Source organism: Acomys russatus, chromosome X, assembly GCF_903995435.1.
Source record: "Acomys russatus chromosome X, mAcoRus1.1, whole genome shotgun sequence".
Lineage (NCBI taxonomy): Eukaryota > Metazoa > Chordata > Mammalia > Rodentia > Muridae > Acomys > Acomys russatus.
Genome location: NC_067169.1, coordinates 53,365,103 through 53,380,106, shown reverse-complemented (window position 1 = coordinate 53,380,106; position 15,004 = coordinate 53,365,103). Strand labels below are relative to the sequence as shown.

The 15,004-nt window shown below is 40.8% G+C and overlaps 1 protein-coding gene across 7 annotated transcripts in view; it reads left to right on the top strand.

The window, feature by feature from the left end:
* Phka1 (phosphorylase kinase regulatory subunit alpha 1) overlaps positions 1-15,004 on the top strand; it is a 118,473-nt gene that overhangs the window by 51,016 nt on the left and 52,453 nt on the right. For all 7 annotated transcript variants that reach the window (XM_051142268.1, XM_051142267.1, XM_051142266.1 and 4 more), the window contains exons 15-17: positions 8,815-8,924; positions 10,212-10,356; positions 14,629-14,707. In XM_051142268.1, coding sequence (XP_050998225.1) covers positions 8,815-8,924; positions 10,212-10,356; positions 14,629-14,707 — 334 coding nt within the window. The remainder of the gene's footprint in view (positions 1-8,814; positions 8,925-10,211; positions 10,357-14,628; positions 14,708-15,004) is intronic.

Below are 15,004 nucleotides of genomic sequence, written 5' to 3'. Positions count from 1 at the left end.
TCATGTGGCTTTAGCTGGTATTTATAATCACCTCCTCCTACCCATTCTGTATATCCTCTACCTTCACCAGGCACCTCAGAAGGTCTTGGCTCTTTTCTTAGAGGAGTGACCCATACCTGTATATCTCATGGGTCTGTACCTTTTGTCATCCAGGTTGTTGTAGTTTCCCATTGCCTTTAATCACAGGACATGGTAGCACCAAGAGACATGCTAAAGGATCTCCTGCACTGCAGGCATAGTCTTTCTTACCTCCACTGTGGAGAAGCAATCTAATTTCCCCTTGGAAATCTGGATCCTCTGTCCTAACACTGCTATTTTTTTAGCCTGTTGGCTTAAGGGCATCAGAAGCCCAAAGTGGTCAGCATGGGCTCTGAGCTTCCAGGTCAATGGAATATTTGTTGTGGCTTTCAGCAGGACTGAGAGCCCCCAATCTGGAACCAAAACTTCTAGACCAGAAGAACTTAAGGTCATGGGAACAGGAAACAAAAATTGTCCTAGTATGTCACTAGGAGTGATTGTGAGTGGCACTATTTCCTTTCTTCCCCTTGCTTCCTGGACCTGTGGATCCTTGCTTTGGGAGAAACCTATATACTGGATGCTAATTCAAGCTTAGACCACCTTCTGGAGAACCCTAACCCAGCCTTTAAGGCTGCTGCCACTTAATCAGCACTCTGTGTCTGTCTTCAAAAGGCTGTTCCATCTTTCCAGCTGCTTTAGGATGGTAGGGAACATGGTAGGCCGATGGATTCTATGATTCTGGGCCCACTGTCACACTTCTCTGACTGAAGTGAGTTCCTTGCTGATAAGCAATACTGTGTGGGATACCATTACAGTGGGTACGGCATTCTGTAAGTCCATGATGGTGGCTTTGGCAGAAGCATTACATGCAGGAAAGGCAAATCCATAACCAGAATAAGTATTTACTCCAGTAAGGACAAAGAGCTGTCCTTTCCATGGAGGACATGGTCCAGTGTAGTTAGCTTGCCATATCCGGGACTCAGTGTTGCTCTCTGTTGTTGGGAGATCTGGCACTAGCAGCAGCTGTAGCCAGATAAGCGTTGATGAGTGGAAGTCCATTTTGTTGACTCCAGACTGGTCTTGAGCTCATGATCCTCCTGCCTCCACCTTGTTCAGCAAATCCTACCAGTGTGTGCCACCACAACTGGCTACTAGTATAGTCTATTAAGCCCTCCTTAAAGTGTTCAACTGCTTTTCTAATTCAAAGTCCCAAAGTACACTCCACCAACAAGCAGCATGGTCAAGCCTGTCACAGCAATACCACAGTCCTAGTACCAACTTCTGTCTTAGTGTTCTATTGCTCTGAACAGACACTGTGACCATGGCAGCCCTTAAAGAACACCATTTAACTGAGGCTGGCTTACAATGTCAGAGGTTTAGTCCATTATCATCATGGTATATAGCAACATGCAGGCAGGCATGGTGCTGGAGAACCTGCTGACAGTTCTACATCGGGATCTACAGGCAGCAAGAAGGGAGAGCCACTGGGCCTAGATTGGTTTGTTTTTTTAATGTTTTATTGATTCTTTATGATTTTCATATCATGCACCCTAGTCCCACTCATCTCCCCATCACCTCGTATTTGCCCTCTGCCCTTGTACACTCCTCCACCCAAAGAAAAAATTTAAAAACACTAATAAAAGAAATAAACAAAAAAAAAAAGCGTAGAAAACATCTGCTCATGGAAAGTATAGTGTGTCACAGTATACCCCATAGTATAACCCTCTGTCAAACCATCGTCTCTTAGAAATGTTCACTGCAATTAGTCATTGGTCTGGTTTGAGGTCTCTAGCTTCTGTCACATCATCAATATTAGTTTCTCACTGGAACACTTCCCTGTTATCCCATTGTTGCCCTGTGTTATGGAGATCCTGTAGCACTGGATCAACAGGTCAGGCCCCAACAGTTCACAGATGATGTAGATTTTGGGATGGGATAATTCAGAGCCCTGCATCTGGACCTGGTTGGTAGCTGAGCTGGTCAGCCTGTCAGCTCTTCCTTATCTGCACCACCAGGCTGCTCCAGCTAGGCCACCCAGTGCTACCACTGGCAGGATGCAGGGTCAGCTCAGCTTCCCTCATGCTCTTGGGACAAGCTCTCTATCTCCCACACCTCCAGAACTAGCTCTACCCTGCTTCCCAGGTGAGGTGAAGGGCCCACTCTCCCAGCTGCTGAGGAGCTGAGCCAAGTCTCCCACTGTCACACCTTGGGGTTGGCTCACCTGTACCTTCCTCATCAGGGCCAGCTCCACCGTATTGCCTCAGTGGGATGCAGGGCTCCACTCTCCCTGAGTGCTACAGCTGGTGAGTGGCAGAGGCAGCTCTCCCAACTGCCTGAGGTGGTAAAGAGTGAAGGGACAGACCCCCACGGCACTGGCTTGGGCTTTTTAAATCTCAAAGCCCACCCCCCAGTGACACACTTCTTCCAACAAGGCTGTACTTCCTAATCCTTACAAATACTGCCACTCCCTGGTGGCCGAAGATTTAAATCTATGAGTTTCTGGGGGCCATTCTCATTCAAAAGAATAAATAGGGGTTGCATTGCTATGCCGATTACTAAGGAATGCCCATAGTGTTTTGAAGTCAGGATTGTCAAGCAATAAATTGTCTCCTGAAGTAACCAACTCAATTGAAACTTTGTTTTGATTTTTGAATTCTAAATGGAGGGCTTTGAACTACATTTAGATTTAAGGCTTTAGGTAAATGATGGTTGCTCAACCACGAAAGTATATATGAATTTTCCCATTTTTAAACACATTTTTACTGAAAAATAAAATAATTCATATTACATCTCATTTTCTATCCCATCCCATGCATCCTCCCATTCCTCCCTCCCTCCCACTTTCACCCCAATCCCCCTTCCCTATGACTGTGACCGAGGGGGACCTCCTCCCCATGAACATGGTGCTAGGGTATCAAGTCTCTTCTTGGTAGTCCGCTATCCTTCCTCCGAGTGCCATTGGGCCTCCCCAACAAAGGGACATGGCCAAATATGGGGCACCAGAGATCCTGTGAAAGTCAGTCCCCGGTCTCCACTTAACTGTGGAGAATGTTCTGTCCCTTGGTTAGATCTGGGTGGGGGTTTGATGATGACTGCACGTTTTGTCCTTGGTTGGTGCCTTTGATCAAGCAGAACCCCTGGGCTCAGATCCACCCATCATAATGTTCCTCTTGTAGGTTTCTAGGACCCTCTGGATCGACCTACTTCCCTATCCCCTATATTTTTCTCACCTAGAGTCTCAATAGGATGTTCTCACCTCTATCCCACTTTCCTGGTAGTGCAGACTTTCATGGGACCTGCCCCTTGGGCTAGTGTCCAGTTATAAGTGAGTATATACCATTTGAGTCTCTCTGCTTCTGGGTTAGCTCACTCATTATGATCATTTCTAGTTCAATCCATTTGTCCACAAATTTCGGGAATTCCTTGTTTTTAATAGCTACGTAGTATTCCATAGTGTATATGTACCACAGTTTCTTTATCCATTCTTCTACTGATGGACACTTAGGCTGTTTCCATGTTCTGGAGATTATGAATAAGGCTGCTATGAACATGGTTGAGCAAATTTTCTTGTGTGCTGGAGCATCTTCTGGGTATATTCCAAGGAGTGGAATAGCTGGGAATTTTCCCATTTTTAAAATGTAAAACAGTTCAGGTTCTAATCACTTAAGACAAGAAATATTCTACCTGTACCAGCAGAAACACTGCCAATTGAGACTGAAAGAGACAGATGACAATCATAGGACAAGCTGAAAAACGTCTTGTGGATTTCCAGAATTCTACAGTGGGGAAGCCGACTGAGAAAACTGCTCAGCTGCAAGCACATGCTACCTTCCAAGTAAAAAGAAGTTTCACTCAAAGGGAAGAAGACTCTTGGCCTGTGAGGGTGGAATGTTGGGCTCAGCAAGGGGACTACTGCTAAGCCTTGAAATGTAGTAACTTGCCTACCTGGATCTTAAAATTTCTTGGAACTACTAACTCTTTTCTTCCTTCCATTTTCTCTTTAAAAAAAATAGAAATGTCTATTGTTTGTGACCAATCCTGTCCTGCCACTGCACTTGAGGAGCAGAAATTGTGGTTTTCTAGTTTTAATGATCCACAAATGGAAAAGAATCTTGCCCCAGGATGGCACATAGCTAGATTCTCATTCATGCCTTATTAAACAATATTTGGACTTTGGGCTGATGATATTTGGAAGATATTAGACTTGGTCTGACGCTGTGATATGTGAAAGAGTTTGGGAGACATTGGGATGGGATAAATATATTTTATATGTGAAAGGAATGTGTATCCTCAGGGAACATATGAGCATTATTTAGTGTGTCAAAGAAGACTTAGCAAACATAACTAAGAATTTTGAGATGTGGAGGACTATTCTGGAGTATCCCAGTGGGCCTAGATGTAAATTGCACATATCTCTATAACAGGGAATCAAGAAGAAGATCAGATTATAGAAATAGGAGTCATGATATCAGAAAAAAGAGATGGGAGTGGTAACAGACTTAGCACCAGGTACCTTTACTCCCCAGACCACCTCTCTGGCCCAAATTTGTACTGTTCTAAGCTATTATATTTGTGATAGTTCATTGCAGTCTCACCAGGAAACTAATACAGTCTTAAATCGAGTCACAAGAAGTTATATTTGTAAATTAGATTAAAATATAACTTTTACATTATACAAAAATATAATTTTTAAGTTGTAGATTAGATTTTTGATTAACTATATAGCTCAATAGTAGAGTGCTTATCTGGCATGTACAAAAAAGGCTTTATTCAGTACTTATTATCTTCCCCAAATTATATGGATTGCCAGTTAAAAATCTTATCAGTCAAATGAGTGTCTCTTTAAAATATCTTGTGAACAGGCCTATAATTATATTAGACTTCAGGAGGCTAAAAAGAGAGGATGCGTGTCTAAGCCTGGGCTGTGGTGTAAGTTCCAGGCCAGCTTATGCTATATAGGGAGACCCTGTCTTCAAAATATTATTGTAACAGTTTCACAATAACAGGATTGCTTGAAGTATACATCAAACAACAGCTATTATCATACCAAGAATAAAGAGATTATTTCCTCACTAAGTATGACAGCTAAATACTTCTGCCTCATTTTAGATACTGAGGAGTTCATGGGCAATACCTTTTCATCTTCTATCTATCTATCTATCTATCTACAGTCTTTATCTATATTTATAGACAGAGTCTTCTTTCTTTCTATCTATCTATCTATCTATCTATCTATCTATCTATCTATCTATTTTAGACAGAGTCTCATTCTGTTACCCAGCCTGGCCTTAAATTCATAGACTCAAATGACTCTCCTGTCTCAGTTTCTTAAGTGCTGAGCATAGGTATCTACCTACCATTCTCAGTTTTTTAAAGTTATGAGGCTGATCAGCTTTTTAAATTTATTAAACCAAATAATTATTAAACACAAAGATGAATATAATATGCATTCTTTTCTAATCTGTTAGTGCACAGAGGTACCTTTTCATAGTTACATTGAGTGTGTATGTACTAGCTAGTATTGTATTTGCGTTTACCTTTTATATGCATCTTCTATTATTAAAATGGGGTTATTCTACAAAATTATAATAATCATTCCCTTATTTCTGATTGTCTGAGTTGTTTCCAAACCTATGGTCCTTCTATATATGCCTATGTGTAGACCATTGTTTCCTTGGTGTATATTTTCAGAACAGGTATTCTGGGTAAGGATAAGATTATCTTCCTAGCATTTACATGCTGCCTGACTATTCCTCAAAAAAACCCAAATAATTAATAGCATTGATTTTTTTTAATCAATAAGATAAAGTATACCTTTATATTTTTACTACCCTACAGGTATTGGGTTTTGTTATTTATTTTGTTAGATTAATAATTTTCATATATAAAATTATTTTAATTTTCTTTAGTTCCTAGCAACAGTACATATTTCTATTTCCTTAGGTTTTTTCTTTTTATTATAATTTATTCAGAATATATCCCGATTGTTATGTCTTTACTTGTATCTTCCAGTTCCCACCCTCCCTCCCTCTTCTGCCCTATTCCCCTCCCCTAGACCTCTGACAGAAGGGGACCTACTCCCCCACCATATGACCACAGCCTATCAGGTCTCATCCAGATAGCCTGCTTCCCCTTCCTCTGTGTTCCCACAGGGCCTCTCTTCCAAGGGGCACTGATCAAATCATGGGCAACAGAGTTCATGTCAGAGGCAGCCCCCCATACCCCCTGCTTTTCCCCATGTGGAGAATGTACTATCCATTGGCTATATCTGAGCAAGGGGTCTAGGTTCTCTGCTTGCAATGTCCTTGGTTGGTGCATCAGTTTGTGCAGGTCTCTCTGGGTCCAGATCCACTGGCTTTGATAGTCTCCTTGTGGAGCTCCTGACAACTTCCACCCCATCCTTCCATCCCCCAACTCTACCATACAACTCACAGCACTTTGCCCAGAGTAAAACTTTCTGTCTATTCGTGCATGTTTATATAGTGGGGACTGTATGCTTTTGTATATATCAGTTCTTTAAAAATAGAACCAGGCGTGCCACTGACAGTAGAGCTGGCCCCACCTCTTGCCTGGGCAAAGCCAAAGCAGGAAAGCTGGCCCTGGTTGGTGTAGGTGCAGGAGAGCTGGTAGGCTGACCAGCTCAGCTACTACCCAGGCCCAGATCCAGGGCTTTGAGTTGCCTACCCCAACATCCACCCCATCTGTGAACTGCTGCAGAATGTGAAGGGGCCAGTCCTACAGGATCTCCATGACACAGGGCAACAATAGGATATCCAAGAGGAGTCCCAGTGAGGATCCAGTATTTATAGTGTAACAGAAGCCAGAGGCCTTATACCAGATCAATGACTCTTTCCAATGAACATTTGCAAGTAAAGATGGGTGGACAAAAGGGTATACTGTGTGACACACCATGACAATACAGCTCCCATGGCAATACGGTTTGTTTGTTGAGATGAGCTTTCTCAATGTAATGGTTGGTTTTGGGGTTTTTTTTGTTTTGTTTTGTTTTGTTTTTTGTTTTTTGTTTTTTTATGAGACAGAGTCTCTCTGTGTAGCTCTGCCAGGCTGGTCTCAAACTCACAGAGCTCCGCCTGCCTCTGCCTCTGGAGTGCTGGGATTAAAGGTGTGCGCCACCATGGCTGGCCAGCATGATGTCTTTTATTGTTGTTTTTTCTTTTGTGGGGGTTGGGGATGCAAAGGTAGAAGGTAGGTATGGAGGGACTGGAAGATGAGCCGGATTGGGATGCATCATGTGAACTTCACAAAGAATCAGGGAGAGAGAGGGGGAGAGAGAGAGAGAGAGAGAAGAAGAAGAAGGAGGAGGAGGAGGAAGAGGAGGAGGATTGTTTGTTATTAGGTGTAAGCAGCACTCTGGGCTACAGAGTAAGTTTCAAGTCAGCCTAAACTATAGTGTAAGGCCCAGTTTCAAAAAGCCCTGTTTATACATGCACCTATACATACATATAGGTATATAGTGCTCCTGGATGAGCCTAACGCCTCACATAGTTGCTAAAGTTCCATACCACTAAAACTCTAATTCTGGTTTTTGCTTTTTGTTTTGTTTTGTCTTGTTTTTGAGTCAAAGTCAGACTTATGACCATCTTGCCTCCAGAAGCTGGGATTGCAGGTGTCACCATCACAGTTAGTTCCCCTTATTCTTTAAATTTGCGTTAGAGCAAACATTTATTATTTGGATGTGTAATGTATATATTTTGTATCACTTTTTAAACATGAAATTCACTGTATGAGATATTTTTCACTTTCTTAGGAATTGGGAAATCGTCTTCAGTCCTATCTGAATGTGTATGCCATTCTAGTTCTCTTCGATTTCTATAAGTTGTCTGATTACCAACTGACATGTACATACTAACTTCTGGAAATTAAAAAATATAGAAAAGAACCCAGAAAAACATTTTAAAACACCTATAATTTAACTACTACTAAAGAAACCACTGTTTTTATTTGTGGGTCTTTGTTTATATTAAGCTTTTATAAATAAAACACTTGGTTTTAGAAAAATGTTCTCATAGAGTAGACATTGCAATAAACACTCATTCTTATTTGCTTAAGAGGGGAGCTCCAAAAGGAGTTCCATGATGATGTTCCCCCATCCCCCCGATACAAGCCAGATGCTGTTTTGGCTGTCTTCAAGATGCACATGCCCACACTTCTGGGTCTAGTTTTCACCTATGCCCTGTTGTTAAAAAAAAAAAAAAGTAAGAAAAGCAAACCAACTATCATTTCACAGAAGCCTTTCCCCATTACTTAAAACACACACACACACACACACACACACACACACACACACACACACACACACAAACTCAAAGAAAAAACCCAAATGTAAATAAACCAAGCAGCAGCGTGGTCAGTGCTGGTACCTGTAGCCAAAATACATAATAGGGGTTCTATTGGTACTGACAAGAAAGGGCATTCCATGTATTTGGGAGGAAAAAATTTTAGAACAATATGTGAAGTATTTTCCCCTCTGATGATAGGAAAAATGCATGTCAGTGAATGAGCAATTCTCTTACCGTATCATAAGCAGTGTTTAATATAGTTTTATATTTATATATAGTATACAGTAACATATAATATATTTAACATATATATGGATTGCAAGACAGAGTCTAATTTTGGAAATCTAAACTGCACAAGGAACACATCTTAAACTGAAAAGTGAGGTGGATATGTGTCTCTATGTGTATATACATACATTGTGTGTGTGTGTGTAAACAAATAATGCTTTAATTTGTACACTAAGAATATCCTGACCATTTCTCAATTCTGTGTCAGGATGCAATAATAGAATGAAACTCAGTGGACGACCCTACAGGCTCATGGGTGTGCTTGGAACGTCAAAACTCTATGATATTCGTAAAACTATCTTCACTTTCACTCCACAGGTGAGTAGGATAAGCTGCAAAACACATTGAGATGAGTGGTGCCAAGAGGGAGAGAGACTGCAGAAATAACACATTTGCTGGAATTGGATTAGTCAGAGTCCCACAGGCCTTGCATATATTCAATGACTCAATAAGTGTTTGTGGAATTGAACTGAATTGAACTTGCTGCGTAGAAAGAACTTTGCCAAGTGACTGTCGCTACCAAGAGTAGTGCTGGGTGGTAAGCTGTGACTGGGATTTTCTAACTATTCAGGTCCTTACACAGTTTTCCTTATTTTCAGAAGTTAAACTAAGACTGGATTTGTCCTTTGTGAGTGAGACAAAAATCTGTTTAATTCAAGTGCTAAATTAAGTGTTTCCTGTGGGAAAGGAGCCCTTTCATTTTCATTTGCATAGAAAACGTCAATGCCCTCCTTTAAAGAAAAATATCAGGATTGTTAAGCCGTAATTAAACATATCGGAGGAGGCCTGGTGTTTGTTAGCTACACAATAATAAATCTAGGTTCAATTGTGTATGATAGTAGAAATTATTTTCTGGGAAGGAAGCATGGTGTCACCACATGCTTGGAATCCCAGCACTTAGGAAGGTGAGGCAAGAGATTCCTTTGTTCAGAGCCGACCTGGGGAACGTGGTCAGCAAGGTCAGCACGGGCCACACAGGAGTGCTCTGTCTCAACCAAGTGCTGAGGCTGGAGCTTTAGTGGTAGAGTGGCAGAGCTGAGCATGCGCAAGGAAGGCCATGGGTTTGTCTCTAGCACCACACCAAATATTTTCTGAAAGGAAAATTTAAATTCCCTGTTTGTCAAATCTAAAACAGTAGAGCTGAGATAGACGTAGACTAAGATGTGTGTGCTAGTCCACATAGTGTCTCTGAGTCTTACCTTGATATTAAAAGAAAACTGGCAAGGTGGGAATAGTAGTGCATGCCTGTAATCCAGGACTCAGGAATTACAGAGCAGGAGCAGTATGGGTTCAAAGCCAGCCATAATGAGAAACTAGGAAGAAGAGGAGGAGGGAGAGGAGGAGCTGCTTACGCTAGGTGTTTTATAGGATTAAATGAAATTATATACTTGAAAAGATGTGTAGGCAGTCACACACTTTAAAAATAGAAAAAACTATTCTTGTGTAAACCATTGATCAGCATGTACTTTGGTAATTATTAAGCATTAAATTTCAGAGTACTGTTTTCCTCTGTGACATGCATGCCTTATGAGTAAGTGAACACTGAAAAATATTTGATATTTGTGAGAGCAATTTTTTCTGAATGATTGTTTTGCCTTTTCTTAGTTTATAGACCAGCAACAGTTCTACTTGGCTCTGGACAACCAGATGATAGTAGAAATGCTCAGAACTGATCTCTCCTACCTCTGTAGCCGCTGGAGGATGACAGGCCAGCCCACCATCACTTTCCCCATCTCACACAGCATGCTGGGTAAGGGCTGAATGAGGCAGGGAAGGAGCGGACTTTTGAAATAAGTCATATGTGTAGTTCCTCAGCATCCCACTGCAGAGCTACTTCTCACAAGTATTCTTCTACAAGTACACGACAGCTTATCTCTTCTGCCAGACAGTTTTCTAAGCTCTGGACACAGAGCGGCCGATGGGAGCTACACTTTCTACTCTGTTTATGCTTACGTTTTAGGAGGTGAGGACAGATAGTAAGTATGAAACAAATGGATGCATAAGAATATTTCAAATGGCTTGAGACCTACAAGCTAAAATGGAGTGGAGAATAGCTTTGCATAATTGGTTTCTGAGTTAGTTTTCCAAAAACTGTATTCCACAATTCTTTGTAAAGACAGTACTACTACATCCTGCATCTGTTTTATTCCAGTGGCTCATCAAGATTTATAGGTGAGCTCCCAAGTTCTCTTTGCAAAGCCTGTCTTACTGAAGCAGTAAGATCTAGGATGGAGAAAGTGCAAAGGCTTCGGTTTTATTGGGGGGCAGGGTAAGGAAAGACTATATTGCTCTGAGTTCCTGGAGGCTTCAAATACTGAGGCTGCTTCTTTCTCTCTGTGTCTCTGCTGTTGCTTCCAAAGGTCTGTGTGTACTGCCAAAGCTCATAGAATTCTTTCTCATTAAAAAGAGCCTTTTATCACGAGTCATTCAAACTCTAGACAGACTGGTAGGAATTTTGGTCACATCTGAAAAGGGCCTCAAAATAACAGGAGATGAAAAAGTAGGGTAGTTTTTGTTCTTTTTGTCTTTTTTCTTTACTTGAGACAACAAGTGTCCATTTAATAACTAATGTATTCTCACAAGTGTTTTCAGATAGTATACACTCTAATTTAGAAGGCAAAGTTAATAGATGATAATAATAGTAATAATAATAAAGACAAATTCAAGACAGTATATTAATAAGTACTAAAGCACTGAAAGTTACCAGGGTGCCAAAGAAAACTTTTCAGCTAACGTGAGACTTAGGCTTTTGGAATTGTTGGGGTTTTTTTTTTTTGTTGTTTGTTTGTTTTGTTTTGTTTTGTTTTTCACAAGATTTTGTTTTCTTGTATGAGAGTGCACAAACATGAGCATGTGTCCACAGAGTCAAAAGAGGACATCAGATTTGCTGGAGCTGGAGGCACAGGTTTTGGGAAGTACCTGATGTGAGTGTTAGGAGTGGAACTGGGACCGCCACAAAACCAAGTGCCCTTATTAACTGAGTTATCTCTCCTGCCTGTGGGTTTTGTTGTTGCTGTTATTTTGAGGCAGAGTTTCTCTGTGTAGCCCTGGCTGTCCTGGAACTTACTCTGTAGACCAGGCTGGCCTCGAACTCAGAAAGATCTACTTGCCCCCTGAGTGATAGAATTAAAGGCATGCACCACCATTGCCGTGGAGTTGTTAATATTCACATAGGAAGAGGAAAGAAGAATGAGATCAAAACTGAGTTGGGTGATGCCATGAGTGAGGCCTGGAGAGAGGGACTAGCCTGTATGTGAGGCTGGTGAAGAGATCAACCTGAACATATTAGAGTATTAGGATAAACAAAACTGGTAAAATTTATGAAGATGTCTTTGAAAATAAGCAGAGACATTTAAAACAAGTTATATAAGAAGTTGAAGCTTTCAAAAGCTTTTGAGTAAGGCATGATATGAAACGAGTTGTATTTAGAAGATATTATAGTACTGTCATCGTAGTAGTCTGACATCAAGGAAACCTATGCACATGTGAGGTGAGGAAATAATACCTTGCATTAGTGGTATTGAAAACAGAAGAAAGATGATACCAAGTTATTTTATTTTGTTCTAGATGATACCAAGTTATTTTATTTTGTTCTATTTGATTTTCCTTTCTTTTTTTTCTCATTAATTCTTTTGAGACAGAGTTTTATACTATGGGCTTGACTGGCTTGAATCTCATTAGGTGGTTTGAACTCATAACAGTCTTCCTGTTTCAGCCTCCCCAGTGCTAAGATTACAGGCATTAGCCCCTATGTCTAGTTATTTCATGTATTTATTCTTGTTTTGTTTATGTATACATTTGTTTATTTAGTGTATGTGAACATATGTGTACATGGCTCTTGTGTGGAGGTCAGAGGACAAGTAGGAAGTTGGTCCTCTCCCTTTATCATGTGGGTTGCAGGGATAAAACTCAGATCATCAGGCTTGGCAGCAAGTGTTTTTTATCTAGTAAGCCATTTCACTGACCCTGTGTGATTTCTTAGACTGGGTCTTACGTAGTGTAATCTGTTCTCAAACTTGATATATTGCTAAGGCTGGCTTTGGACTCTTGACTTTCCTGCCTCCCAAGTGCTGAAATTACAGATGTGTGCCACTCTGCATTGCTTTTTTTCGGTTTTGTTGTTGTTTTCTTTTGTGTTTTTGAAGCAAGGACTCACTACATACCAGGCTATTGTGGAACTCATTATAATTAAACATGCATATGAATAAAAACTTGTTTTAATTAATTACTTTAATTAATTAGGCCCTGATGATTTGGGTTGGTGATCTTTTACCTCACATCATTGGGATTAACATTATGATAATCATGTCATAGATGGTATCGCTCACAATGTTTCTTGCACACACAAAGCTTTTATTCATATGCATGGGCTGCCTCCCCCTGAAGTGAGGTTCAAGAGATCAGCCTTGGATATGGTAAGATAAGAGTTTTTATCAGGGATGGGGTTTTCCAAATGGGGGATTTGGCAGGCAAATGGACAGGGTTATAGAAACAGCTTAACAAGGTAGTAATAACAATCTTCTGAAACAAAAGCTGCAAGATGGTCATAACAACTTTTTGAAAGACATTGTTGGCATTTCCTGGAACCATTTGTATGTAAAGTGACACGTGGGGTATAGCGCAATCTTTCAGAAACAGAAGTTTAATCATAAACAGGAAGTAACTTTTAAAAATATATTTTATTAATTTATTCATATTACATCTCAATGGTTATCCCATCCCTTGTATCCTCCCATTCCTCCCTCCCTCCCATTTCCCCTTACTCCCCTCCCCTATGACTGTGACTGAGGGGGACCTCCTCCCCCTGTATATGCTCATAGGGTATCAAGTCTCTTCTTGGTAGCCTGCTATCCTTCCTCTGAGTCCCACCGGGTCTCCGCCTCCAGAGGACATGGTCAAATATGAGGCACCAGAGTTCGTGTGAAAGTCATACCCCACTCTCCACGCAACTGTGGAGAATGTCCTGTCCATTGGCTAGATCTAGGTAGGGGTTCAAAGTTTACTGCACGTATTGTCCTTGGCTGGTGCCATAGTTTGAACAGGACCCCTGGGCCTGTCATAATGTTCTTGTAGGTTTCTAGGACCCTCTGGATCCTTCTATTTCCCCGTTCTCCCATGCTTTTCTCACCTAGAGTCCCAATAGGATGTCCTCCCCCTCTGTCCCACTTTGCTGGTAAGTGAAGACTTTCATGAGACATGCCCCTTGGGCTAGTGTCCAGATATAAGTAAGTATATACCATTTGACTCTTTCTGCTTCTGGGTTAACTCACTCATTATGATCATTTCTAGTTCAATCCATTTGTCCACAAATTTCGGGAATTCCTTGTTTTTAATAGCTGAGTAGTATTCCATAGTGTAAATGTACCACAGTTTCTTTATCCACTCTTCTACTGAGGGACACTTAGGCTGTTTCCATGTTCTGGCTATTATGAATAAGGCTGCTATGTTCTTGTTGTGTGCTGGAGCATCTTCTGGGTATATTCCAAGGAGTGGAATAGCTGGTTCTTGAGGAAGCCCTATTCCCAGTTTTCTGAGATAGCACCAGACAGATTTCCAACAGGAAGTAACTTAGTTTTTCTTTACTATAAGATAGCTTTCAAGCCTAAGATGGAGGCAGGCTGGTTCATAAATAGTATGTGTCATAAACAAATAGTTGATGTTATTAGGCAGATCTCTGTGAGTTCAAGGTTTACAAAATGAGTCCAGGACAGCCAGGAGCTATTAGGCAGAGAAACACTGTCTCGAAAAACAAACAAACAAAAAGAAGGTGATGTTGTTTTTGTTAACAGTGCTGGCTACTTGTGATAAACAAGATAGTGTCTCTGAAGAGCTTAATCTTTAACATTTGCCTATTCTGCAGTGATATTGATTCTCACACTGATCATTCAAGCACAGGGTGGTCACAGGGAGTGCCTAAATTGTGGCATTACCAGTACAATGTTGGTGTGAAATAACTGAAATATCCCCCCCTAGTTCTAAGACAAAATGACAGATATTGGTTTTAAACTCTTTCCTTTTAAAGATGACGATGGAACCAGCTTGAATTCAAGTATCCTGGCAGCACTCCGAAAAATGCAGGATGGCTATTTTGGTGGGGCAAGGTAAGTGACACCTACCCTGAACCAGGGGAAATGTAGCACAGGAAATTATCAATAATGCTTGAGTCCTGCTTATAATATGAGAAAGTTAAATTCAGACTGAAATAGATGCTGAAACAACACACACACAGTTATAAGAGTTAACTGTAGTCTTTCTCAGGAAGCACATGAGATTGGTTCATCATTATGAATGATGTGATCTTGGCTTTAGTGGTGTTTCCAAGTGTTCTCAAAGCCTTTTTTGTTGAATATTTATTTACTCTAAATAGCTTTTCTATGACCAGGCTAGTTCTCCAATAA